Source organism: Curcuma longa, unplaced genomic scaffold (genome assembly GCF_044706935.1).
Source record: "Curcuma longa cultivar G26 ecotype Majalengka, Jawa Barat unplaced genomic scaffold, ITB_CL_G26_1.1 utg18532_np1212_1030455_RagTag, whole genome shotgun sequence".
NCBI classification, from domain to species: domain Eukaryota; kingdom Viridiplantae; phylum Streptophyta; class Magnoliopsida; order Zingiberales; family Zingiberaceae; genus Curcuma; species Curcuma longa.
The window spans coordinates 380,596-408,492 of record NW_027435598.1 but is presented as its reverse complement, the minus strand read 5'-3'; the positions used below and the strand labels follow the sequence as shown (position 1 = coordinate 408,492).

Below are 27,897 nucleotides of genomic sequence, written 5' to 3'. Positions count from 1 at the left end.
CTCGATATAATTCATCTTTTCTTTTATAGATAAATAAGGTATTATGTTATTATTTTTCTTTAATATTCATCACTAGATGTCTCCATTTTCATATGGGATCCCAAAATCTTTTAAGACTTTATTTATTTATTTATTTCAGTTATAATTTTAAACTAATTTTGAATAAAATATGTTTTAATTTAGTAATGCACCTTTTAAAATTTAATTTTCATTTCATTACTATTTAGAATAATACATATCTCTTTTATTCTCCTTTAATAATTTATTGTAGTCAACTTAAAGCGTACGAACGAAGATTTCTTTTAATTAGTAATTAGTTTAAATTATGCAACAATTGAGTTAAATAAATAAATAAATAAATATATATATAATAAACAAATTTTAAACAAAAATTGTCTAATAATTATTTTTTAGTAATATTAATTATTTTAAACATAAAAAACATAGATTATAAACTTATTTAATTATAATTTGTATGTTATATTATATTATAAATTTATAACATTTTATAGTTACACATATCAATTACTAAAATGTAAAACGGAATAGCCCAACTACGACTTAACTCGATTTTACACGATTCAAATTTTAGTGAGTCGAACTTAACCTAAACCTTGCTCTTATATAATTTATCTTTTTTTTTTTCAATATTTTTCATCTTCTTCAATATTTTTTTTATTTTTATTTTAGTAATCTTGAGCGTGAAACACCTAACTGATGAGCAATTGATTAATAATCGAATTGATTGAATGGTTAAATTGAAATCGAATAAATTAATTATTGTTAGAACTTAATCAACCGATGGAACTTTCTTATAAAAATTAAATAAATTGAATCAAAAAATAATTAATTAATTTGATTAAAAATCAAAATAATAATTTTTTTGACGTCAAATCGATATGAACAATCTAATCATGATTAAATTGCAATTAAGATCAGCAATCGACTTATAAAATATAACAAACGGTTGATGACATTTTATTCGATTTAATCAATTAAATCGATATCTTAAATCCTAAATAAAATTGAACTAACTAAATTAATCTATATTTTTTTTAAAAAATAAAATTTTAAGAATCTTATTGCCGATTGGACGGATGAGATTGCGCCATCAGCATAATGGCGAGGAGGGAGGTCGTGCTGTACGCATCGCATGCCGTCCGAGATCGATCGGACGGTTCCGATCGGCCAATTATAATGCCTCGTCCGACCCCTTTCTCCTCCCATTCCCTCCCTGTTCTTCCCTCCTTCGCCTTTGCGCCGCCTTGCTTTCCCTAGCAGTTCTCTCTAATCCAAATTCTGTTGAATTTCTAAGAATTAGTAATTTTCTTCTCCTGTTACACTTCTTGGATTCGATCCTTCGCCTGCGGCGATTAGGAAAGGGAACACTTTTGATCTTTGTTTTTTTCTTGATTGTGTTCGGAATCAGCTCTCCGGTTCTAGTTTACGATTCAATATGGAATGACTGTTTCCATCAATTTTGTGTTTTGGAAGAAAAAATCGCGATTGACTCTGTTTAAGATCGATCCAATGAGGTGAATCTCATAAAGGTGGGATTTTTGTGTCGGATTTCACCATTGTTGCTTATTTTGCGGGTCCTGTATCGACCTTTTTTGCACCTTTGACGATCCAGCACTTGCTGCGGAATTTTTGCAGCTGGGGTTTTGGAGATGGCGACGCGGAGTCCCGTGAAGATGGCGCCTGTAGCCCCTTCGAGTGGGAGCGTGGACGACGATTACGAGAGGGACATCGAGGCTTTGCGTTGGGAACAGCAGCAGAGTAGAAACTTGTTTGATCTGGATGCGGACGAGCTCAATATTTGCCGGAGCGGCAGTGCGCCGCCCACCATCAATGAATCAGTAAACGCCCTCAGGAGCCTTTACGGGCCTTCTGGCCTTACCGAGCCACCTGGTTTCCACCGTGGTGACGCTGCGACTAGGCCCTCGGAAGAGGAGATGAGGTCACACCCGGCCTACTTGGCTTACTACTATTCCTATGCGAAATCAAATCCGAGATTGCCGCCCCCGGCGATATCAAAGGAGGATTGGCGTGCAAGACAGAGGCTTCATTCGGGGGCATCCTTGTTTGGAGGAATTGGTGATCATCGTGGTAGAAAAGAATTTGCAGAGACTGAAGTTGGCGGTAGCTCCCCCTTTTCACCACAGCCAGGCTTTCCAAAGCACGATGGACAAGTGGAGATGCCGAGGCCCAATGGACTATTGCAGCCAAAGAATCACTACAATAGGGAGTCGGGAGAGTGGCTTGATCTGAATACTGATGGTCTTATAGGTTTGCAGGATGTTGGACTCGGTGCAAGAAGGAAAAGTTTTGCAGATGTGATACAGGTAATTAGACTTCTCCGAACCCATTCTTCCCCTGTTAATTTCATATTTGTTCAATTTGTTGTCCATCCCGCATATTCAGCAAGAACCTGTTCTATAATTGTCACTAATATAAGTAGTTGATTGGATGCCTATAGGCATCCATGGTCATGTTTCAGTGACATTGTTAGTTAGTTTGTATTTGTATTGCTTAGACTATTCTCAGTTATATTCATAACATGATAATTGCCGCGAATCCGAGAAGCTATTACAATTTTTTAAGAAAAGTTTCACATAATAATAAAACACACAGTAATATGGGGCTTAGTTTTCCGGATAATCAATAAAGCACAAGTATTATAGTTTGTGGCGTGCTCTAGCTCAGGCCGCTTTTGTAGCATGGGTTCAAGTTCTGGTCTGCAATTATGCAAGATGCTTGTCCAATCTGCCAGTTTTGTTGTTGTGTTTCTGGCAAGAACTATAAATTTTATATGATTAATGATTACCCAAAGAAATGATTATAAGATTGAGGGAGAAATATAGGAAACCCATGACAGTAATCTCTCGAAGTTTAACTTCGCAAAAAGAAAACGAGAGAAAAAAGAGGTTTTAATAAAACTAAGGATGAGCATATTATAAAATTTCATAGAGAACCATTAGAAAAGTAATCAATGCCAATTGAAGTTTGAATACAAAAAATTCAACTTATCTTAGTTAAAAGAAACAAATACATTAAAGTGAGTAAAAATGATCATAACACAATCAGATCATAAGAACAAATCCAATTTGTTAAAGTTTAAAATAGATTCTTTAACAAATTCTTCACAAACGGTAAAGATTTACAAGTAATATACCTTTGTTGTTCTTCTTTTTTCTTTTTTGCAATTTTCAAGTGTCTATGCAAAGCATAAAGTTTCTGTGAAATATGCAAAGCATAAAGTTTCTGTGAAATTTGAACCTTTGTCTGGGAATACAAGAGTTCACACAACGCAGTATGTTAATGAACCAAATGTTGACCCCTGAAAAGGTGGTATTGAGGGCTCAACTTCACAATTTATAAATGACATATATGTGAGTTAAATCTCTAATTGTATCTCACTACATATATTTTCTTTTATTATATAATGTTTTCTATAGATTAAACTTTGAATCTCATGAATTGGGATCTGCCAATTATACTCAGATAGATGAACTGTAACTCTTTTGATATGACAATTTTTTTACTTGAAAAACGTAGAATTTAAAAATACAAGTGTACTAGAACTCAATTATCGCAGCAATTCATTATTCTGTACTTCAAATCTGCAAAACAAAAAAAAACTATCAGAGGACAAGATACTTTAAAGTTTAAACAATTAGTTGACTGCTAAAATTGTACTTGAAATCTTCTGTCTAGCACTGTCTTATGAGGTGGAAGATTCCAAAAGAATTGTATATATGTTCTCCAAGGCATACTGTTTTCATTTTCACCTTCTAACTTCCCTTAACTTCAACAAAGTGGATGGATCTTGATCACTTTTGATAGGATTGTGATTGTAGACTACCTCTTTGCAAATTTACATATAATATGTGCATTCCTAGATATCTTTAATTTTGCAAGCATCGTTGACTATGTTTGACATACCAAACAAGGCAACGTATAACCATCCCTGATTAAATGACATGTAATTCTACCATCCTATATCCTAAACTATTATGATACATACCAGTCATGAAAACACTGCTATGAACAAAGATATGCGAAAGTCATCAATGAAGATGAAACAAGAAAAACTGTTTGCCTCATTTTCAAACTTGTGACATTCCTTTGGCATCATCCTTAATTTATAAATCACATTAACATTCTATGGCATACCAAACTGTGGGTTTTATTGAGTTAACCTTGATTGAATCACTATCCTAAATCAAGATACAACTTTATCAGATGAAATAGATGCTAAAGTCATTAAATAAATTAAAAACTGTGAAAATATACACATGTTCAAGCATGTACATCCCTGTGACATTGTTTCATATGAAACAAGAGTGAAAAGAACTTCTTTCTAGCCTAATTTTTTGCACGTTCATGCATCATCCTAGAAGTTTCGTTCTTAGCTGTTTGTGGTTCCATATTGTGGAATGTTTTGCTGAACTTTTTGGCGAAGATTTTTTTTAACGACCAAGAATTTGTTCTTTTGACTTGGAAGGGAAATTATAAGACTGTTACTTGCATATCTGGAGCTTTATTGGTGCAGTTCCCCTATGAGTTCAGCACATCTATTTGACTTCCAGATGCCCATGGTGGTTTTTCTTGATTTTTCTTCAATTGATGTATTATGGAGATTTACGTGGAAGCTACCTTTGTACTGTGAATCATGCCACACAGGCTATTGATGCAGTAGGAACTTAGCTAATCAGCAGAATTATTTTTAAGTAATCTAGTATTTATGAGTGTCTTTATTCGGTGGCTGCAGTGGATTTACTAGTAATGTCTGTGCCATGTAGTGGAGTTAGTGGGCTCATAAATATACTACTTTCTGTTAAAAGGTACCTCATCTAGTTTACCAATTAGCTTTTATGGATTTATTTTGTCTGTTCTGTCTCTCCTCTCTTCCCTTTATTGACTCCATCAACCTCTTTTGCATCAGCCAGTAGTCTCCTTCCACAACTATCTTGCTGTAATGATGCTGTTGTCCATCGTTCATCATCTTAATCCTATCTACATGCCTAGATCTGCTAATCTACTGCTGTAGTTCTCATGACTCGACCACTGTTCTCCCCATTTAGCACCAATTATCTTCTAGGTTATGTTGAAAATGTCACTTGTTAACTTTTTTATTTTTGTTTGAAATTCAATAATCAAAATGACAAACAAGTGCTTGAATAGGCACCTAAATTTTCATCTTGTTTTCCATTTTTTTAAATTCAATGTAGTTCTAGTTATGATTTTTCTTCTTGTAGCACTTTCATTTCACCTATGTTATGGATGTATGATTATTGTTTGATGCATGAATTTAATTCCTTACCTTTGCATACTCCTTTTTGTCCAGGAAGAACTCATTCATCCAACTCCTGTTGCTGGACATATTTCACGCCCAGTCAGTCGCAATGCATATGAAAATGCTGATTCTGGAAGACTCTCTGATGCCAAGCTGACAAATCTTGATGAATCAGAAGGTTTAAATGGTCTACAATTCAGGGCATCTTCGCCCAGCCTTGTTAGGGTGAGAAGTGTTGTTTCCTCTGGTGGAGCAGCAGAGGAGCCTCCTCTTGGCAGAAATACAAATACTAATCCTTTATTGATTCAAAGGTTGCCAAGCCCCTCCCTCCCACCTGTTGGAGTGAGAAATGAGGATGCTGATATACACAATGGCATTAGATCAAGTCACATACGTGACTTTGCATCTACAATTGGCAATTCCGATGATATTGCTGCAGCTATTTTGAATTTGAACCTGTCTGCACACAACCAAGCAGTTTCTGGTCACCATCTATACAAATCAGATTCCGCCACATTAATAAATCCACTAGATCGACTTATTGGACAAAATGGTATGTCTAATTAATCTGGTATGATTGCAATTATGAATTTGTCAGAGCTAGCATCCAATGATATAGATGTCAATCAACAACTTATTAGTAATTTTCCATTGCTAAGACTAGTTAATTGGATTAATAGTCAACATCATTTTCGATAAGCTCTTGATTTTGTCATCAATAACATGCTGGAAATCATGGAATACCTTACATTAATTCGCTTGACATCTTCTCCCTATTATTTATTCATTCATTTTTACCCATTCAAATAGTATATTTAATCTATTCTTAACTATATGCATGTAACAAATATGCAAATATTTTTTTTATAAGATATTCCATTCACATTCATATGCGTGCATCAAATAGTTTGATAGTTCCCTTCTTCCTCCCCCTTGCTCCTATGGGTTATCCTAATGCATTGGCATTACTGACATGGTGCAGAAGGCCAACCTACTACAATCCATAACCAGTTGAAATCTGGTTACCATCGACAATCCATGGAGTCAGTGGGTGGGCATTATTCATTGGACAATGCAGATCCTGCACATGCTGCTGGCTACTTGAGCCCTTCTTTGGGAGGAAAATTTCTTGGTCCATCACACGTGGATTTGCCTGAGTACCAGAATGCATATCTGGGAAGTGTGCATACGAATCAGAACGGCAGATATGGTGTACCTCACCTAGGCAAGTTTAATGGTTTAGATAATAGTTTATACGGAAATCATGGTTTTGGTATGGGCATGCCATATCCAGCAAGTAAAATACCATCTGCCACCCACACTCTCTTGAACTCTGTAAGTCCAATTAGACATAATGGGCACTTATGCCAAATGCTGTCCACAGCTCGAAGTCAAACAGGAGCATCCAACGTTTCATGGTTCCCAGAGAACAGTGCAGTTGGAGAAGGTTATTCTTCGCCTTTGTTACCAGAATTCAAGGGCAACAAAACCAGATTATTTGAACTTTCAGATATAGTTGGTCATGCTGTGGAGTTCAGGTGCCCTTTCCTAGTTTTCTGTATGTTCTGATGAACATAGTTGTGATTTGATTACTAACATTTTGTTTGTGTTTCTAGTAAGGATCACCTTGGAAGTCGTTTCATTCAACAGAAACTCGAAACTGCCTCAATTGAAGACAAGAACTTGATCTTTCCTGAAATAATCTCTAGCGCGCATACTTTGATGACTGATGTTTTTGGAAATTATGTCATTCAAAAAGTATGTTTTTCTTTATTCATATTAACTGTTAATGAAGTGGTTCTCACTTCTATAATTGCTTCTTGCATGGCAGTTCTTTGAGCATGGTACCGAAATTCAGAGAAATCAACTTGCAATTCAGCTGATTGGTTATGTATTGCGTCTCAGTCTTCAAATGTATGGTTGTAGAGTAATTCAAAAGGTTCGTCTGTACCTTTTTTTCTCTGTCTGTTTTTTGATTTGATAGTGCTTAGCAATTGGATGACCAAGTTTAATTTCCCATTGGTGTACGTTCTCCACTGCCTATGTTCCAACAACATGAATATTTCACCTTTCAGACTATGCTTTGTCATCTATAACGAATATTTCTGTACAAAGAGCTATAAGGAAAGTCTCTAATTATTAGGATATGGTGGGAACACCTTAAATAAAACTTTTGAATTGACAACATTGCTGATAATTTAAACTTGCTAGATTCAATTAATTGACCATTCAGTTACTAGACTCCAAATAAAATGGACGTTGTTGAAGCACCTAATTTGAACAGATACAGGATTGAAGCTGCGAGATTCAACCACAAACATAGCAAACTCTACACATGATCCAAGATTCAATCATAAACTATAGACTGAATATTATGATATTTTGGCAACCGAAACAAATCTCCTCTAGATTTTGTAGGTATCCGTATTCATTGTTCATATAGGTTTAGTCGATGATTATAGAAATTTTCCACCATGTTTGCAATGAGTGTACAAGAGATGGATCAAATAATGTGCATAACCATATTTCTGGTTATGAGGATATCAATAATCAGGTTTTGCCAAATCATAACATTTACTCTTAATCGTTATGCACCTTACAATGTTAAGTCTTGTCCCCTTAAAAAAAAATCATTCACTCTCTCTGATTCATCAATAATTAAGGGAAGGTTTGAGTTAATAATATGGCTCCACTCATATGCATCTGCAAAAACCTAGTAAGTTTTGCTTGTAGTATTTGATGCGAAGTAGAATGCTCATAAAGGTAGCAAGTTACATATACGAGAGGTCATGGATGTACTTAATCATCATGAGCCAGCCGGCTAGCTGCTTGTCAATTGTATAAGCTAAAACCGGGAAGAAATACAGTTTGTTGTCTCCTTTACTTGAATTGTTCTCATACATTTGTGTTATTTTGCAGGCTCTGGAAGTAGTTGATATAGGACAGAAGGCTCAAATGGTGCTAGAGCTTAATGGACATGTTATGAAATGTGTTCGTGATCAGAATGGAAACCATGTAATCCAGAAATGCATCGAATGCATTCCTCAAGAAAATATTCAATTTATCATAGAAGCATTCTTCGGTCATGTTGTGGCCCTTTCCACTCACCCATATGGTTGTCGGGTAATTCAGGTATGAACTCCTCAGACAACGGCATCTGGAATCAATTGCCCAAACTGCAATCTAGCAGGCCAACTTATGACTTCATTTTGATGCTCGCAGAGGGTATTAGAACACTGCAATGATCAAGAAGTTCAGAGTATTATGATGGAGGAGATCATGGAATCTGTCTGTAATTTGGCACAAGACCAGTATGGCAATTATGTTATTCAAGTAGGTTATCATACGTTTCTAGCATTATTAACTCTGTTATCTGTGTTGTTTCTCGATGTGCTCTCAGGCACAAACTAGACATCCTATTTTCTAACGGCACGTTAGCATATGCATTTGCCATGACTACTGACCTTATTGATTTATTTCTCAATAGCATGTTCTGCAATATGGTAAACCAGAAGAGCGATCGGATATAATCAGCAAGCTTGCTGGACAGATTGTTAAGATGAGCCAGCAAAAATACGCTTCCAATGTCGTCGAAAAGTGTCTGACATTTGGCACCCCGGAGGAACGTCAAATCTTGATCAATGAGATTCTTGGTTCCACTGAAGAAAATGAACCTCTGCAGGTACTCACTGATGCATTTTCTACATTCAACTACTCGAAGAAGTCATACATACCTGTTGCAATTCTCATTGGCAGGCTATGATGAAGGATCAATTCGGTAACTATGTAGTACAAAAGGTTCTCGAGACATGCGATGATAAAAATCGCGAACTTATACTCCAACGCATCAAAGTTCACCAGAATGGTTTGAAGAGATACACATACGGCAAGCACATCGTTGCACGGGTGGAGAAGCTAGTGGCGACAGGAGGTAAATTGCTCATGCAATCCATTTAACATCTTGATTCTCTATGACTGAGCTGATCGTTCTCTTTACAGAAAAGCACATCGGAGCACTGTCTTCGTCGTCTTATGCTGCTTAGGAGAGATCTCAGTCGATTGGAATTGATGAAATTCTGTACAGTTAACGAGAGTAGTTTCACCAGCTTTCTAATTTTTCTTTTTCACTCTAAATAAATTTTTTGAAAAAGAAAACAGGTTGAGCTTGAGGCTTTGTTTGAATGCCAAGTTTTCCATACTTAAAAATGTGTATATTTGGCTACTGTAGGAGGAGTTCAAAACATGGCGACAGGCTCTGTCTATTAGGGTTTAGATTATGAGGCCATCAAATGTAAAAGAAGAAGAAGAAAAAAAGGGCTTTAGAACTCTTGTAATTTTAATTCAGCAATGGCTGTTCGAAACATTGTCAAGTTTATTCTTCCTTGGCTGGTGATTTCTGTGTTTATTTTCTTATTGTATTTTTTTATAATTTAATTTATAAGGCATTGTTATAAATATTTAAACAAAAATTTAAAAAAATATATTTTTTACTTGAATCTTTAACAAAAATATTTTTATCTATTATTAAAATAATATTTCATTTGACTTTAATATATTTTTATGAAATTATAATTTTTATAATATTGATATATTAATTTTGATTAATATTAATATTATATTATAATCAATATAGTTTATATCTGTTATAATAGTATAATATTTTATTTTTTATAAAAAAGTGAAATCTATCATCTTTGTTTCACAACAACAAAATTAAAAAATTATAAATTGATGTCGATGATAATATTTTATCTCTGATTAATATAATCTTGTAGTAGTTACGTGGAATAAGTTTTATTAAACACGACACAAGTCAAACATCGAATGCAGTTAAGTCAATCTCAATGGCCACAAGATCTTTTTTTTATGACACTGAAAATTAGGGCGAATTAAATCGTAATAATCAATTGAATCTATCGAATTCAAAATTTCAGTTTTTTTAATCTCAATTATTTCAATTGTATTTTAATATTTTGAATTTAATTAAATCAATTAAACTGAACTCATATCAATCCATTATTATATCTGAATCAAATAGCGACTATTTAATTCGATTGATTGACTGATAAATCCAACAATGGAATATTTTATTTAGTAGTGATAAATTCGTCTATTCAATATCAATTTATCAAGATTGTAACATCAATAGATTGTTAGAAAAAATTGATTAATTTAAATTATTAAATTAATCGATTTTTTTTCTATCAATTCAATACGTAAAAAAATAATTAATTCAATTTTGATTTATTCTTTTAGATTCAATCAATTCGATAAACAATTAAAGTTATCAATTTTGTGTGCTATTATCATTTAATTGTACGAGTTATTTTAGGGGTTTGCTAAAAATATTTGGATGAGATGATTATCTTATCTCAACTAACCTTATAAAATTAATATATTCTTGGATTCTATAATGCAAATTTTCTAGATTTTAATGGGATTAACACAATCATTATATTGGAAATTCCATATGATAATAAAACTTAAACCTGTTGTTGATATAGCAATTTTTACATCTAATGGAATGTCTAGGCAATTAGAGCCTCTTTCGGGTGACAATTAACAGTGGCCTTTGGTTTCAGTTAGGTTTCTTTGCATACTAATACATATTTTGTACATTGTTATGTTTTAATCAAGTCTACGATCGTATGTACATTATCGATGATTTGTGCATCGCTCGTTTAACTGTAAGTCATGTTTCTATCGAATAACATAATGATGGAGATAAGTGATAATCTCCATTAAAAGTTTATAGAAAATTATACTTTTAATTTGACTTTAGAGAATGACAAACTTATTAGTTGAAAGTCAAAAGTCAACAACTCTATTGTGTTTTAACTTTCAATATTTGAAAAATTACGACATTAATTAAGAGTCTTTATGAGTCCTTTATATTTTCTAAAAGTCTTTATAATCTTTTATGTTTACTATGAATAATGCACTCTCCTTATGGCGTGATGCCTAAAAACCTTTAGGTGTGATTCCTAAGTTTCTTCGATCTGTCAACATTTCTTTTTCGCCTTTCAACACTTAAAACTCTCTTCTTGTGTATCACATGCGATCAACTGAGAGTGAGCTGTGTTAGGGGAATAAAAGACTTTTAAGTATAGACTGAAATGAAATCACCCTTTAAGGTGTTCGAGTCATGTTGATGGCGTCTCCCTTCGACAGCTATTCCCTCAGCATGAACCTTTTTGGTTCTGGTTCGTCGTCCAATTCAGCTAGTTAAGTTCTTGATCTTCAGTTGAAACATCTAGACTTTGGACAGACATGGCTCCGCTTCCAAATTAATTTGAATCACTTAAAAATTGTCAAATTTATAATATTAAATTCTCAAATAACTTTAAATTGTATCTAAAAAAGAATTATTTTTTAAATAATGTATTAGAAAATACCAATGCATAATAAATCTTACACTTTTTCTTCAATTATCAGTACTGGACAAATTAGTACTATTCTGAGTTATCTGTTGAAGCCATCCTTGAATTGCATGATGAAGGGTGTGGTTGGGGATTAGCTCGCGATGGTCAAGCTTAAGATTAGTCATCGGCGATGTGTCGTGGCCACTATCAAACCATCCCTCAATAGCTTCAGCTTCGTAGGTGAAGCCATCTGCTGCTATTTGTGGATCCTTCATGGGTTCCTGAAATCCAGTTTGTAAACACGGAATCAAAATCAAAATGGCAACTACACAAGAAGATTCTTTTTTGCAATTTATTCTACTGAAGAGTCTTCTGATCATTGCACCAAGTCATTAATAGTTGGGTAGCAGATGAGTTTAGAATCTAATACCCAGAGATGAGGTGAATTCCTTAGCATTTAGGTGAAAATGCATGTAATTCTAAGATAAAGAATGAAATGTGCACTTGAAGCGACTATCATGCATCTACTGTTGACACAAAAATTGATTCAATTGATAAGGTGTTAATCATTTCATTGCTAAGAATTTAAAACAAAAAATTACATCAAAGGCGTTTGATTGGTAAAGGCAGTAAAAGGCATATTAGGCCCACATTAAGTATACATATACAACTGAACCTACTTGCATTGGTCAAGTTTTTATGTCAAAGTCTACTCTGCTCAAGGTCTATTCTGTATGAAAGTGAAGAAAAGTTTTAATGCTTTCAATTTGATATGATCAAACTTCCTACACCATAAGATAGATATTGAAGTTGGCATACCTTCAATATTGGACAGATGAAGTAGGACGGGATGTAGGGGCTGTCTTCTGCGGTTAATCTATATGATAATAGTGGCCCTGAAAATGAGGACTTTGTCAAGGGATCGAGAATTCTCCATGCTTCTGTGGCATCTGGACGGTTCCTCCTTTTCATCGCACAACATTTCAAACCCACTTTTGCCAACTTCTCAGCATGCAAATAAGGCCAGTCCCCAGCTGAACCATCAAGTATCTTATGCAGGCAGTTTTTATCCAATGCCTGTTGAACTATTTTGCTAATTCCAAATGCTGGCCGTCCGGTAAGAAGACGTAGCAGGACAACTCCAAAGGAGTACATATCAGATTTTACTGTAATTTCCCCGGATGTGAGCAATTCAGGATCCATATATGCAAATGTGCCTTTTGGCTGGCGTGTGTGGTGATAGAGGGCAGTGCTGTTGATAGATTGGACTAGAAGACGACAGATACCAAAGTCTCCTAGTTTGCTCACAAAGTTTGCATCTAGAAGAATGTTTCCAGGCTTAAGATCACCATGGACCACACTGAAGGGTTTACAGGAATGGAGGAAGATAAGAGCTGAACATATCTCAGCAGCAATACGAGTGCGTGTTTGCCACATAAGTGGAGGTGTATTTTTCTTACAATTAAGGTGGTCTTCCAAGCTTCCATTGGGAAGAAACTCATAAACAAGAGCCCAAGCTTCTGGACATGCTCCTATTAGGGTGACAAGGTTGGGATGCCTTACTTTACGTAAAACATTCATCTGCATAAATAGAAGTGTTGATTAAGGAATATACTTCGTCTTGCAAATCTATGTGAACAACATAAAAGGCATCCATCTTAGTATTTACCTCTCTCTGAAATTCTGCTTTTCCTTGCATGCCTTGTGGATTCAGTCTCTTTATGGCTACTGTTGTATGGCGAAGAAAACCTTTGTATACACATCCATATCCACCTTCACCGATCTTTGATTCTTCCTTAAAGTTTTCAGTCGCTTGCTCCAATTCTGAAAGGGAGAATACTGAGAAGTTATCTGCTTCATGAATGCTGGATGTTGATTCCTCTTTCATTCGTTCCAGCTCTTGCTTTTCTCTCATTGCTTTGTCTCGCTCCTGCTGCAACAGATCATGCTCTTGTCGGATTGAATCAAAATGACTATACACCTCAGACAATTTCTTTTTAATATCTTTGAGAATATGGTCTGAATCAGAATTCTGAAGTTGCAGAGCTTCCATCTTTTGATGTGCCTTTTTGAGTTCTTCGTAGACCTCATCTTGATGCTTCTTTAATGCTAACAGTGCTGACTTTTCTTTTGCTAATGCTTCTTCAATACCTATCCTCTGTTTGAACTCTTGGTTGTACAAATTTTGAACTATTTTGACCTGCAAAATTGGTCTTTTCTTCTGAGGTAATAAACCTTGTTTCTTATTCATACATCTTTAGAAAACATGAACAAATAGGAACACAGTATTTACTAGCTTCTAGGGAAAGTAATATACTAATATTTGCTTGCAGCTTGAAGAATCTATTTATGGGAGTTCACAAAAAACTGGTATCTGAACAAATCATCATAAAAAAACTTTTATTGATGATTCTTCACTATGATTTACCTTCTGTATGGCCTCGTTTAGATCTTTTTCAGCTTTCTGACGCTTGTAAAACTCTTCATAAGCTTCACGAGTGGAGCTTTCTGCTTCACCTAGAGCAGTTTGCAGCTTTTCATACAGGACATCATCAACACCTAGATTTACCTGGAAAAACCTGAATTAAACTTTCCTTCTTATAAAACTGTAATTATTTAAACTAGCCATAATGTCTTGTCTTAGCCTCTTAACTGATTGGCTATTTTATTGGTCATCCGTGAGATGTAGTAGTTTGTACTTGACCTGTATGCCTATTGAATCCTTAGTAGGACTTCTGAGTGAACTCAAACAAAATATATCTAAGGTCAAGTATGACCGCAAGAATTTTGTAGGCCTTAAATGACAATAAGCCAAGTATTCAGGCACAACATCCATAAAGGAGAACTAGAGTCTCTTCAAGATCAATACAGGGGATGCATAGCCAACATAATCACCAATGGTCAAATTCATAATTTGGTAAAGGTTAAAAGGGAGACAAACAGGAAATACCTGATCATGACATGGAGATAGTAGCTTATTATACTCTTCAGGTTCATGCTTCACTTGTAAAATGAGTGATGCACCTTCTCTATCAGCATCCTCTTGCATTGTTGGCAAAGAAGCCATATCACTCTTATCTTCATCAAACACAGAATGGTCTGAAACACTTGAAGCAGCATCCAAGGGATCCACAACACTACTTCCTTTGCTCTCTGATGTTGATCTTGCTGGCTCTTTACTTCCTCTGCTCTCTGTGGTGGATGATCTGACTAGTTTTTTTCTAGATGTGGGTGAAGTTGTCATCGTCAAATCTCCGCATGGAGACAAGTTGTCAGATAAAGATCTTTGAGTAACTATGTCCTGTTTTCCTGGTGCAATACTTGAACCGTTTGTTGACCCTCCTTGTGAAAGAGATGCAGATGTTGGTCTATGGATTTCAGATTGGCTTGTTTTTGAAATTGGGCTTGCTGTGAATGACTGAGATACAATGGACCCATCAAACAAAGCCTCCCTAGAAAATGGGAAAATATCCATTTTGCAAAATTAAATTATAGGATTCATCTCTTTGGATATATTATATATTAAATTGAAACATTACAGAAGTTCCTCATCTTCTTCGAGATTATAATCCTAGTGATCAGTTAACAGGATTAAAACCATTAATTTGTGTCAGCTGAGCTTATACTTCTCAAACTTTGCTAATTTATGCCTAGAATCTGAATGTGTGTGTGTGTGTGTGTGTGTGGGTGGGGGGGGGGGGGGGGGGGGGGGGGGGTCGAGAAAACATAATCTAGTCCAACCAAATTGATAGATCCATCAAAACTTATGATTTACCTGGTGCATATCAAATTCCCTTTGCAAATAAACCAAATCTTGCATGAAGGATGAGCCTTCTGTTGCACAGCAAGAGCCGTCTTCGACCGTGGAGCCTTCATTTTCCTGTATTTTAAAGCCTTTGCTTAGTCGATAAGTTGGCCATTGCTGGAGCCTATTCTTAAAATGAATGTCAATAAAGAAATAGCTTAGTGGCCTGCAGCCTTCATTGAGAATGGTATCCTTATTTTAAATTGTGAAAGGGCCCATGGTTTGCCATCTTTATGATCCTAAATCTTCTAATAGAAATGGCCGGCCCAAACAGTCAGATTAAATCATTGAATGGTTGACTTCCTTTTGCAAGTAAGTTTGGAAGTATCCTGGTCAATCTAGTATCTTAATTTTTACAAAGGAACCTTTACTCGACAATCCATTAATTCTTAGGGTTTTTCCAATATCTTACAGTAATTAACGTTCCAAGTTTCCTTGAATGAAGTCATTGAAGGATCTAATTTTCCTTTTTCTCAACAAGGTTTTCTTATTAGAAGCTTGAAATTTTCATTAGTCACAAAATCATCTATGGAAGAGTTTTAAAATACAATGCAATAAATTTTTGGTGCAAATCATACCTTGAGTAATTTTTGCTTGCAGCTGCTCCCATTACAAGCTTGGTAATTCCGTGAGAAATTATGGACTCAGTTAATCCTTTAGCAATATCATCCATCTCAATTACAAGTTTCTCAGCTTTATGCACCTATAAAATTGAGAAAAGAAGGTTGGAAAACCTTTACAAAGACACCAAGTTTAGTCTTCAGCCAAAGAAGGAAAAACTGAAAAAATATTTAGGATAATAATAATAATAAATCACCTTAACTTGGGAACACATATTGACGTATTCATCTAAATTTCGATGCATGTTTTCTCTTTCCATGCATCTATATGCTGCAACCTCTTGATCCTCAAGCTGGCTGGCCAGAAACCAACCCAATGCTGCAACTCAAATTCATGTAATCAAATCCAGAACTCCAAAAAGGAACCTTACTTTTTTAAATTTTGAACTTGATCGTTCTAAGAGACATATTAACAAACAGTTTTGCGCAGGCACACGTACCGGTAGGAATCCTCTGCGCCGGTTGGTGGACGTGCAGGAGAACTATCTTGCAGTACTTGCTGGTGTTCTGCAGCACCCACGCCAAGTTGGCCTTCCCCTCCTTGACCTGCTTCACCACCGCCACGTACACCTCCTCCTCCTCCTCCTCCATCTCCCTCGGGCCAGTCTGCGACGAAGCAGCTCCGGCCGGCATCGATCGCGATCTCACGGGCACCGAATCGCAAGCTCCCTCTTTCCCTCACGCTTTGCCACTCTTCCTCGCAATCGATTAGGTCAGCTCGCGCATCCCAATCAACAAACACACTAGCTTTTCGTGAGCAAAAGGCCGCTTTTTGTCCGAACTCGTGCACAAAAAAGCGAGCTTGCAAGGGAAAAAGGGGATGCAAAGCAACGGACCTAAGCTCCCCGGCTTCGCAGAGCGGCCTCTTTCTTTTATCTTCTGCTGCTTTGGATTTGCGGTGGAAAGCGAGAAGAGATCGCAAGTAGACATTTGGATGGAATTCGTCAAATGGGAAGCATCTGACAGGAATAGCGCGGGATATTCTTCGGCATTCGGCCATTAAAAAAATGCTTCAATCGCCTCGCTTCGCCTTCAGCCTCGGTTGTTGCTATCCATAGACGACGACACACCTGAAGCTTACAAACGCTATTAAGTAATCTGCTGTTCCATTATAGGAGATTTGAGAAATATACAAAAGGACTGGGTGTTTTTTGCTTATGTACAATATATTTCACAGTATTTTATTTTATAATATTTAGCATGTTTTAAAATTATAATAAATAAAAAATAATAATCATAATTAAGAAATATTAGTCTTGTAGAGAAAATAATTTAAACTTATAAAACAGCAAAGTTCATATATATAATATTTTTCCAACTGTGATGCGTTATAGGATTTTTTTTTCATAGTAATGACAAATATAAGATCCATCAGATTTATTTACATAGGATAATCTCGTACTTCTCAATTTATTTTATGGCTGATAGAAAATTTTTATAGAATGGGATCCATCAGATTGAGTTCGTTCGGATATCTAAGTAATAAAAAATAAAAAAATAGATACAATATTTTCATTCAGTAAACTTCATTTTCATGGAAAAAATAATTATATTTGCAAAATTGATTATTTAGGATTTCTAAAAAATTAGGATTAATTGATTAAATTAGTAATCAAATATTTTCAGATAATTGTGACTTCTCTTATCTAATCATCGGTGTATTCAATTTATGACTTTCATTCTATTATTATTATTATTATTATTATTATTATTATTATTATTATTATTATTATTATTATTGCCTCCTCGTTGAGGGTGCCCTATTTTGATAAATGGTAAAATGGAATAATCATGAATTTCTAAGTTATTACTAACCTATACATTTTTAATATTTTCTATTTTATTTTTATTTATTATAGATATATCAATTTTGAATACATGAATATATTGTATTATGTGACTTAAAAGACATAATGAGTATTTGGTAAATTCGACTCTAAACCTGTGTTTACTTAAGAAGACGAAAAAAATTTGTTTGTAGAATTTTTTTTTCTATCTACTTCAACAAAAATATTGAATTATATTCCTTTCTCTTATTTACTTGACGGAAAGCACATTTCCCTATCCTTTTTCAATTTTTATTGCAACATGCTCCATAACCATGAACACATCTCGCGTGGTTCTCGGACATATCTGAGTTGATTATGATGAAGTAGAGTTATAAAAATGGTAAAAGTTTGAATCTTGACGAAACCGAGATAATGCCCTCATTCGTCATGGTCAACTCCAGATTCTCAATTTACCTCCTCATATAAGATAGTTATAGGATCGACCGTGTGAGATTACTGGAGTGACGGATTCCACCTTTTATAGAAATGAACACATCTCACATAGCCATGGGCGAAGGCCCTGTGTGTGAGGTGATGACAGTTCCGCTCGTTATCATGGGTAGCAGATCTCGTCGAGCCCTGTGTGTGGTCACAGGAGATGAGTGCTCGTGGGCATGGGAGACTACCGTAAATTTTATTTATTTATTTTTTTCTTTCCTTGGATGTTCATTATGAGTTCTTATTTGTCTTGGTCTTTAATATTTTAAACACATTATTAATAAATTTTAATAAATATTCTAAGTGTGAATTTAAAAAATCGTATTTGTTCAAGATAAAATTATATTGATCAAAATAATTTTTAATATCATCAAACAATTTGAAAAATATATTAGAGTTCATAGTGCAACAACCCGTGGTTCATAAAAAAATATTGAGATTTGTTTTATACATGAACCGATGTGATTATGATCTTTTATACATATCATTTTTAAGTAATATATGAAAAATAATCATTACTGTCCTTACATTTATTTTTCACATCAGTCAAGTTTCTAAAAATTAATCTCGCATATATTTAATAGTAATTAAGATATTTTAGATCATATAGTTAATTTAAATATAAACAAATAATGATAATTATAAAATTAAATAATACAATAGATTAAATGAGATGTAAAATAATATGACAAATGGGTAACATGCATTAATTAAACCAAATAGGAAATATAATGATGATAATTCATGATATTTGATAAGTATAATAATTAAGATGTTATTTACGATGAATTTGATTAAATTATCAACTAATTAATGATGCTTTGTTTTAATTTTATAATTAAGACCGTATAAATTTATGAACAAAATTAATTAAATACGAATAATTTAAAATTATCAACTAATAAATAAAATTTAAGTTTTGAAGAAGAGGAATTGCATTGATTTCAGATAATGAAAAATTCATTGATGTTGAAGTTGTGAGTCCAATGGAATTGTCATAAATGATTGTGGTAAAATACAAATTTATTATGCTATGTTTATTTCTTTTTCTTTATTTTTTATAGCAATATTTTTATTTTTTTTTTCTTTCTCGTTTTTGTCTTCTCTCACTTTTTTATTTTCCACTTTTTGATGGTTTCTGAAAACTAAAATTGATGTCAGAGGAAATAAAATAAAAAAAAAAATCAAAGTATCTGATAGAGATAGAGTTGAAGTTCGATTACGACGAATAATGGAAATAACTAATATTGACTCTGAACCATTAGACTTCAGCTCTGAATTCGATTGATGTAATATCGAATTCGAACAGTCGAATCATTTAGAAATTTGGGATGAAATTGACGAATTAAAAAGAGAAATAACCTCACCTAAAGAAAAAAAAATTCGCTCAGAAGTAAAATTAAAAATTATATTAATACGAAGATAATTAATATATAAAACTCTAAACTTCTTTTATAAATTCAATTCAATAATAAATATGAAAATAAAATTTTTAAATAAAAAATAGATTAATTTTAACAGAAAAATTTATAATTATTCTCTATTAATTGTTAAAATAAAAAAATACTGAATAATAAAAATTAAAAATTAATTTATTATGAATCATTTAATTTTAAATATTTTTTAATAATACATACAATTCCTTTTTTTTTCCTCTACAGGTACAGATGGTCCACGTTTTAACTTAGACTTGCAGAGTTGCGGTGCAACAGTAAATTTTTCTTTTCTCCTTTTTTTTCTCCCTTCTCATTTTTTCCCTTTCTCTTTCGTTAACAAATGAATCCGCCACCTTAGCGACCTCACACGAAACAAATCTTCTCTCATTCTATCCAAACAAAACGTTAAGGTACCACATGATTTTTTACACCGATAGACCAATCAATGAGATCACTTTTGAATGTATATAGTAGACGGACCAAGGTACCTTCAGGAATAATCAAGTCAACGTCCGAATACCTAAAATATTAATAAAACCCAATAATAATAAATGAAACACCTACAAATCTTCAAATTACAACAACATAAAATAAGTTACACGGGAGAAGAAATTAGAAAATGAAGCCTCCAGGTATGGTTCAGTTAGTCTGTAAATATTGCTATAATAAATAATGATCAAATCTCAATGAAATCGTAAAAAATATTCTCTCTATAGCAACGAATTATAATTTTTTAATTTACCTCTTCATAAATGATCATATCTAAATCGTAAAAAAAGAAAATACAACATCAAATAACAAAACATATAACCAAATAAATTTCAAACTAAACTAGCACCGCTAAAACAGTAAAGGAGATGAAATTGAGTTGATGGGATAAGCTGTCACGATCATGATCATTTTTTAGTAAACTAGCAGGTGGTACATGCACCGCGCGATGCGCGGTGTGTGCCATAAGTATTGATATTCGTAATTGGTAGCTTAAATATAAGTATAAATACAAGCATGTTCACGTAAAAAGAAAGACTTGCATAACAGAGAATGGAGCAAGCATAATGAAAAAGGAAACAAAAAACAAAAACCAAAAACCAATAAGATAATCTCATCACCAGTTTTGGAAAATAACACACAAAACAAAAACTAAATATAATGAAAACATGAATGAAAACAAATAAGAAAAAAAGAAAAGTAACCGAGGAGTTCAAAAAAAAGTCACAAAAAAATTGCAAGCAACAAACACAAACATGAAATAACACACATAACACATAGAACAAAGATAAAATGAAAAAAGAAGACCAAAACATACCACCAACACCAACATCACGCCAAATCAGAAAAATAAAGACTCAAAAACGGGGGAAAAGGACTATAAACCTTGAAAGAAGTTCACACATGCCTATCATTATCAGGAGAGGAACACCATTCCGTCGCAGCATTTTGTACGAAACACAAAGGGTGAGAGAAGGAAAGAATCGGATTTTTTGCTGAAAAAAATCAAAGATGTGACATTAATAAACATTTTCCAAATCCAAAAATAATAGAAAAATTAGGAGGAAAAGGTAATTTAATACAAGCATGTGCACGTAAAAAGAAAGACTTGCATAACAGAGAATGGAGCAAGCATAATGAAAAAGGAAACAAAAAATAAAAACCAAAAACCAACAAGATAATCTCATCACCAGTTTTGGAAAATAACACACAAAACAAAAACTAAATATAATGAAAACATGAATGAAAACAAATAAGAAAAAAAGAAAAATAACCGAGGAGTTCAAGAAAAAGTCCCAAAAAAATTGCAAGCAACAAACACAAACATGAAATAACACATATAACACACAGAACAAAGATAAAATGAAAAAAGAATACCAAAACATACCACCAATACCAACACCACGCCAAATCAGAAAAATAAAGACTCAAAAACGGGGGAAAAGGACTATAAACCTTAGAAGTTCAAATTTAAATATGAGTTAATTTTATCAATTTGGGAAGAAAAAAAATTATCATCTATTAATTTTGATCAAAATTATTAAATGCATTTTATAATTTGTAAGATTAAAATATATAATATAATAATCTATTAAATATCTAAATTAATTTAAGTTCACGTGAGAGTTTGATTAAAACTATTACATGCAAGTTTTGAATCGAAAGACGAATCAATGCTCTATTATTTACGAAACACAATTCAATATTTTGAGAAAAAATTAGGTAAATTTATATTTATATAGTAATTTTTATTTAAACTATTACATGATGTAATATAATAGTTTTGATAAGTTGATTTGAATTATAATTATTTGACTTACTAAATAAAGAAGATTCATTGGGAAAGAAATTCAGGAATGAAATATCTTTTTGATATGTTTAGACGGCAATAAAAACCTGCTAAAATAATTTTTAGTTAATTAACACACTAATGTATGACTTATTTGATTGTTAAAATAAAAAACTAATTTTATTAATACTCTTATCATTTAGAAATTTTATTTAAAAATATTATTATATAACCTGATATGAAAATGTTATTTAATTAGTTAAACTAATACTGAATTAGATTTGTCATAAACATGAAAGAACGTGCGTTGATTTATTTTAATTGAATTTTTTATGCCAAATTGGTTTTTTTAATTAATTATTGTTAGATTGACAATTATTAGTTAGAGAAGAGAAGAAAATAAATTATTGTTAAATTATATTGTTTCATTAGGCAAACAATTCAAAAAACCAAAAAGTTAACAATAACACGCTGGCTGAGGGTATTTTCGTCACTTCATTCCGACCAAATTGTCAAAAGCATCCATATTTCAAAGAAATTACCAAATATATCCTTATTCCAATATTCTGTAATAACTATAACGTGCAAAAAAAAAAAAAAAAATAAAAATAAACATAGAGAATTTTAATATAAAAAATTAAAATCACTTTAATATAATAAAATCATCGAAAAAAATTTATAGTAGTCAAATTAATCATTGTACAACAGTTGGATGAGAATTTTAATCATGTTAAAAGTTTGAATAATTTTAATAAATTAATATAAAAATATTTTATAAATTTTTGGTAAAGTTAAATTTATTTATTTATATATATTTATACTAATTGTTTTGTAGATAAAAATATATTTGATATGAAATATATAATAAATTATTCTTTTAATTAAAAAAGACTTTTTTTACAATTCAAATAATTAAGGTACCCTTCTAATTTTTATCTAATATTGAGAAAATTAACACAAACTATCTTAAAAGAAAATTGTTCACTTTATCAGCTAAATATATTTCGACGCGGCGCTGTAAAATTAAAGCAGTGTGCGAGGACGGCGACAAGACGCACCAGCTGGCCACCATCATTATCGATCCCATAATTAAATAATAAAGAGAGATAAATGGATTATTCATCGATATTATGCATTTTATAAAGAAGTGGTGATTATAGATATGATAATAAAGTTTTTATGCCAATTTAAAAAATATTAAAATATTTACAGTAAAGTAAATATTTCTTAAATTACGTAGGGACAAAATATTTTATTTTAGGCGGGTAAATCTAAGTAGCCAATAAAGCGTAAATTGAAGACGGTGATTATGCACTTTCCAATTATAGAATATTGAAAAAATCTTTTCCGAAATTAAATAAACTTCAACTCGGAATTTTTCCCAAAAGAGATGGAAACGAACAAGTGAGATCTAACGTTTTCCTCTGAGACGCTTTAACGCTTCCATATTTGCGCCGGCGTTGCTTCTCCCGTGAGGACTGAATCAACCAGATTATTATCCAAGGTAAAGTCCCTCAATCTCACGGACGATATATATATTTGGGGATGGAATGTGAATATTGCAATTTAGAGGGTAATGAAGAATGGAATTAACGATGGGCTACTGAGCCACCGGGCGTCCGAGCCGTCGTATTTTTAGATTTACTTGATGAGCAGATAAAAGAAAAAAATATTTATTTATTTTCAAAAATAATCGAATCGCAACACGTGGAAAAAAAACAATGGAAACGTGATTTAGAAAAAACTCATCGTCGCCGACCACCGATAATTCGCATGATGTTGATGTACCTGGTCATGTGAACAGGGAGGACATGTCACTAAACTAACAATCTAAATCCAAACTGATCAATAGTATCATGCTAAATCCCATCAACAAGGTATCATCCATCCACATTCAACAATCGAAATACACCAACCATCCTTAATCCTACATTAATTCCTGATTAATACATCAGAAGCTTCCTACATTAACCTTAAACTAAAACCAAATCAAATAAGAGAAAACTCACCTCTCTATTAGAGCTCCTAATAACCCCAATCCAGCTTCGGTTCTTCCTCTTGCTTGCGGCAGGATCCAAAGAGTAAATCCCTGTTCCAAAGCCAAGTCCAGAAATCTGATAAAACATAAATCTAAGCTCAAACCAAGGCCCAAACCACAAATCTAGTTCACTGCCCTTACCTTTCTTCTTCTTCTCGCTTGAGAACAAAACCCAACAGCAGCTTCCCCTTGAAGATCTGGACTCGGAAACAACTTCTTACCGATCTTCTCCCTCAAGCTCGAGCCGATCGAAGAAGCAGAAGGAGAAGCAGAAAGCGCGTCGGCGGAGACAAGAACAGGGGCTGCGTCGGCAAAGAGGAATAGCGGTGGCTCCTTCTCCAGGCAGCAACAACGGCAGCACGCGATTGCAGCAGTCGACGGTGGCTTCGGCTGGTGAGGAAGGCGGCGCGAGGAAAGGGGCGGCGGTTTGTGGTTGTGGACTTCGAGCGGCGGTAGGGCGTCGGGCGAGATGCGGCGGTGTAGAAGGGCAGCGGCGATCGGGCGAGCAGGAGGAGGTTCGGCGAACTGGCCAGCAGGAGGAATCGGGCGAACTGGCGAAGGCAGGCGGAGGCGGCGCTGAGCGCTCGCGGTTGGAGCAGGCAGCGGCGATTGCAGCAGTCGGCGCTCGCGATTGCGGGAGGAGAGGGCGCGCGATTGCGGGAGGACCGGAGGAGACGGCTGCGGGAGGAGGCGCGAATACAGGGAGAGGGAAGAGGGGGACACCACGCGACTTGTCACGTGAGTGGTCGTCCAAATAAGCCCGTTTTAAGTGTACTAGCAGGTGGTACATGCACCGCGCGTTGCGCGGTGTGTGCTATAAGTATTGGTATTCGTGATTGTGATTGGTAGCTTAAATACAAGTATAAATACAAGCCTTGTGGATGAATTAAACCTACACTGCAATTACCACTCGTTAGGCCTCCATAGTCGTGAATCTATTATGCTTTTACGGGAGCTCTCTTATGCTTTCGCGTGGGCTATTTATAAAGTGTTTAGATGCCCCTCCTCGCCTAGTTGGCAGAAAGATTTTGGGTGCCAAGGAACTTTTGAGCTTAGTTTACTGCCAGAATTCGGAAATTTCAATGATTGATCTTGTCTTTCGACCAGGACAGACAATTATATATATAAGCACAATTTTATTTCGCTCTAAAATTCCCAATACCTTTGGGCAGCAAGCAAAAGCAAATGCTTCATACACCAAGGATGCATCATACAAAAGTTTTTTCATGAACATTGTATCAAACAAAAGTTTCTTAGTTTCTTCAGTCATGAAGAACTGATTACATTTAAACACATTCTTCATGTATGAAGAATCCATCAGAAGCACTCAAAATCAGCCTGATAAAAAGATTAACTTAACAAAAGTTTGCTCATAAATCTTAGAAAAGTGATGATATGCTTTAGGCTTTGCGTCTTTTGGGGTTTCTTTCTTCACTATCGTCATCGGAAGCAGCTGGATCTTCAAATCTAAATTTTTCAGTAAGAGATGTGCGCACGTCTAAGCTTGTAGCTTTTTCAATGTCTAGAACATTCAACAATATTTAAGAATGTATGTGTCACAAATCTCTTAAATTTTAAAGACAAGCATAGTGTTTAGCTAAACTAATTATACAGTACAACAATGTCAGTAATGTTACCTGGAGAGAGCAATGGCAGAGTAACATCGGTTGCATACTCCTGGATATTTAGGTTTTCTTCTTTGGAATTTAATACTCCTGAGCTTTCACAAATTGGATGAGTCAGTAGATTTGATGACTTTTCCACATGCTTGTATTCGACACAATATACAATGGAGTATTTGTGCTGTGATTCTTTATCCTTTTGTTTTGAAGGTTTGATCTGGATTATATATTCTTTTGTTTCCAAAGATGAATGGACACTATCAATATGCATCTGCCAAAAACATAAGTATAATTATATTTCTTACTGACCGGTAAATGAATGCGTTGATTGGTTTGCTACAACATGAAAGTGAAACCAAAAACAAAAACAAAAACAAGGAACCCACAAATTTGGTACAACCTTAAGCTGTGCTTTGTACAATTTCATAATTTCATTTCCTTCTCTTAATTCCAAAAATATTTTCTGTAAGCGTTTCCATCCCTACAGTCATAATAGAGAATATTTATTATTCAAATCAGCCCATATTAAGTGAAAAAATGTTCATGATGTTAGATGTTTGATATCAATTATTTCACCTGGTAGTGAGTTGTCTGTGTGTTTTTTAAAAAAAAACATGGTGCTGGATAACAGGACCACGTTTGTGTGCTTTGCTCATTTCAAGTCTCAAAGAAAATTCACTATATGGATGATTTTAAAGGTTAAGATTATGCATCTCTTTATGATTTTGACTTATCACTGTTGTGGAAATTTTGGTTCTTTTTTATTCTTCAGGAAGGTATGTTCTGGTGATTTTGTGTTCTTGCTACCAACCAACAAGGTACAAGGGGAATAGATAGTGAATGTAAAATGCGTATAAATGGCATGTATGTTTATCATAAACAAATAGATATATATCCACATAAGATGTATAATTTGATAATTATATATTCATTGGATTATAAAAGCTTTTACTTTTCATGTCTATCTTCTTTTCTGTTAAATGAGTAAACGGTAATACAATCTGCTACACAATAATATAGATATTCATCTAGTAGTGCAACTCGTGGTGTTCTACTATGTATCGTATTCTATTCATAAAATTTGCCACAAGTGAAGACTGTCTTGTTTCTTTAAAATAGAGATAACACTAAACCAAAAGGCATTTTCTAGTTGAAGAAGAAAGATTTTAAAATAAACTTTGAACATTGATTATGAAGAAAAAAATTTTATCTCAAAGTATAGATAAATCAATTCACATAGATAACTGAAAGGAAAAAAAACCTTGGAAAAAAGCATTTAAAGAAGAATAAGATATAAAAATATAACCAACTTTTGAAGGTGTCTTCATAGCTTCTGTTGCAGTTAAGCCTAAGATTTGCTCAGCCATTTCTCCAAAAAGAGTTGCTGTAATGGCACCACTTTCATCACTTAGATTAATCTCAAATCGACACCTATAAATATTTCAAAACATGATGGCATAAAATTAGAGCAATATATAAGAAATTAACCTCAAACTGACATCTATAAATATTTCAAAACATGATCGTAGAAAATTAGAACAATATATAGGAAAAAGAAAATGCTATCGAACTACCTTGGTTCAGCTAATTGCTTTTCATTGCAGAAATTGCATGTGTATTCATAATGATAGGCAGCTGTGGTTGCGTGGAAGCATTTTTTGCAAGCCATATAGTAATATTTTTGGATGATTTCCTTGAAGTTTATTTTGGCCTTGATAAGAGCTACCTGATCATGCATGAACAAACAATAGAATAGGAATTTCCTTGAAGCTTAATTTTTCCATATAGCAATTATCTTTAAGCAAACAATTATGTTACTCATGCATAAAAACTTTAGATTACTCTAAAAGTGGATGGATAAGTGAATAATTACCTTTTGAAATGGCAAAATATTGGCAAGCAATGTAATGTTGCTATCTGTAGGAATGGTCACATTGTGAATATGCTGATTTGTGCCCTTGTCAATGACATAGTCTTGAATCATTTTTCTATTTCTCTTTACCCTTTAATAACAAACAAATAAATTAACATGTTACTTAAAATAGGAAGAAGAAATATAATGTTTTATTTTTTATAGGAAGGCAAAATAAGATATATAGTACTGACCAATTTTTCAAACGCATAGCTTCAGCAATAGGTGGGTCAACAAGTAAAACTGAGTTGAAATGTG

At 33.7% G+C, this 27,897-nt stretch overlaps 4 protein-coding genes and 1 long non-coding RNA gene across 6 annotated transcripts; 1 reads left to right on the top strand and 4 right to left on the bottom strand.

Annotated features, from left to right (window-relative positions):
• The first annotated feature begins 1,245 nt into the window (after positions 1-1,245).
• Positions 1,246-9,439, top strand: LOC141819773 (pumilio homolog 1-like). The gene is made up of 11 exons (XM_074707024.1): positions 1,246-1,550; positions 1,657-2,345; positions 5,351-5,852; positions 6,282-6,837; positions 6,916-7,057; positions 7,131-7,238; positions 8,219-8,431; positions 8,522-8,632; positions 8,787-8,981; positions 9,056-9,230; positions 9,299-9,439. The coding sequence occupies exons 2-11, from the start codon at positions 1,671-1,673 to the stop codon at positions 9,340-9,342; spliced, it is 2,721 nt and encodes a 906-aa protein (XP_074563125.1). The 5' UTR covers positions 1,246-1,550; positions 1,657-1,670; the 3' UTR covers positions 9,343-9,439.
• Positions 9,440-11,498: 2,059 nt separating this feature from the next.
• Positions 11,499-16,719, bottom strand: LOC141819760 (U-box domain-containing protein 33-like). 2 transcript variants are annotated; one of them, XM_074707007.1, is made up of 9 exons: positions 16,527-16,719; positions 16,284-16,405; positions 16,045-16,169; positions 15,437-15,541; positions 14,612-15,113; positions 14,090-14,230; positions 13,331-13,861; positions 12,481-13,242; positions 11,663-11,942 (listed from the first exon to the last, which is right to left on the bottom strand). In XM_074707007.1, exons 1-9 carry the CDS (start codon positions 16,717-16,719, stop codon positions 11,724-11,726), a joined length of 2,700 nt encoding a protein of 899 aa, XP_074563108.1. In that variant the 3' UTR covers positions 11,663-11,723. The 2 variants fall into 2 exon arrangements, with proteins under 2 accessions (XP_074563107.1, XP_074563108.1); XM_074707006.1 differs by lacking the exons at positions 16,284-16,405; positions 16,527-16,719 and adding an exon at positions 11,499-11,599 and having other exon boundaries at positions 11,715-11,942; positions 16,045-16,168.
• A 7,048-nt stretch (positions 16,720-23,767) lies between these two features.
• LOC141819713 (uncharacterized) lies at positions 23,768-25,375 on the bottom strand. Its single transcript, XM_074706964.1, has 4 exons — positions 25,268-25,375; positions 24,247-24,783; positions 24,077-24,156; positions 23,768-23,855 (listed from the first exon to the last, which is right to left on the bottom strand). Exons 1-4 carry the CDS (start codon positions 25,373-25,375, stop codon positions 23,813-23,815), a joined length of 768 nt encoding a protein of 255 aa, XP_074563065.1. The 3' UTR covers positions 23,768-23,812.
• On the bottom strand, positions 25,314-27,396 carry LOC141819711 (uncharacterized). Its single transcript, XM_074706963.1, has 4 exons — positions 27,302-27,396; positions 27,038-27,158; positions 25,743-25,998; positions 25,314-25,564 (listed from the first exon to the last, which is right to left on the bottom strand). The coding sequence occupies exons 1-4, from the start codon at positions 27,394-27,396 to the stop codon at positions 25,506-25,508; spliced, it is 531 nt and encodes a 176-aa protein (XP_074563064.1). The 3' UTR covers positions 25,314-25,505.
• Positions 27,397-27,435: 39 nt separating this feature from the next.
• Positions 27,436-27,887, bottom strand: LOC141819741 (uncharacterized). Its single transcript, XR_012601099.1, has 3 exons — positions 27,834-27,887; positions 27,601-27,730; positions 27,436-27,453 (listed from the first exon to the last, which is right to left on the bottom strand). It is a non-coding gene; the product is annotated as an uncharacterized LOC141819741 (long non-coding RNA).
• Positions 27,888-27,897: the final 10 nt, after the last annotated feature.

Bases quoted from the DNA above. Each gene is read 5' to 3' on its own strand.
- LOC141819773 (XM_074707024.1), top strand. From the start codon at position 1,671: ATGGCGACGCGGAGTCCCGTGAAGATGGCGCCTGTAGCCCCTTCGAGT. The intron at 5,853-6,281 runs GTATGTCTAATT...GACATGGTGCAG, and splicing joins TCGACTTATTGGACAAAATG to AAGGCCAACCTACTACAATC. The intron at 7,058-7,130 runs GTATGTTTTTCT...CTTGCATGGCAG, and splicing joins GAAATTATGTCATTCAAAAA to TTCTTTGAGCATGGTACCGA.
- LOC141819713 (XM_074706964.1), bottom strand. From the start codon at position 25,375: ATGACTGAAGAAACTAAGAAACTTTTGTTTGATACAATGTTCATGAAA. The intron at 24,784-25,267 runs GTATTGGGAATT...CTCCTCCCGCAG, and splicing joins CTTTTGCTTGCTGCCCAAAG to CCGTCTCCTCCGGTCCTCCC. The intron at 23,856-24,076 runs GTGAGTTTTCTC...TCACATGACCAG, and splicing joins TTAGGAGCTCTAATAGAGAG to GTACATCAACATCATGCGAA.
- LOC141819711 (XM_074706963.1), bottom strand. From the start codon at position 27,396: ATGGCTTGCAAAAAATGCTTCCACGCAACCACAGCTGCCTATCATTAT. The intron at 27,159-27,301 runs GTAGTTCGATAG...AAATATTTATAG, and splicing joins AAGCAATTAGCTGAACCAAG to GTGTCGATTTGAGATTAATC. The intron at 25,565-25,742 runs GTAACATTACTG...TTAGATTTGAAG, and splicing joins TCTGCCATTGCTCTCTCCAG to ATCCAGCTGCTTCCGATGAC.
- LOC141819760 (XM_074707007.1), bottom strand. From the start codon at position 16,719: ATGCCGGCCGGAGCTGCTTCGTCGCAGACTGGCCCGAGGGAGATGGAG. The intron at 16,406-16,526 runs GTACGTGTGCCT...TTTGAGTTGCAG, and splicing joins GGCGCAGAGGATTCCTACCG to CATTGGGTTGGTTTCTGGCC. The intron at 16,170-16,283 runs GTGATTTATTAT...TCAATTTTATAG, and splicing joins ATATGTGTTCCCAAGTTAAG to GTGCATAAAGCTGAGAAACT.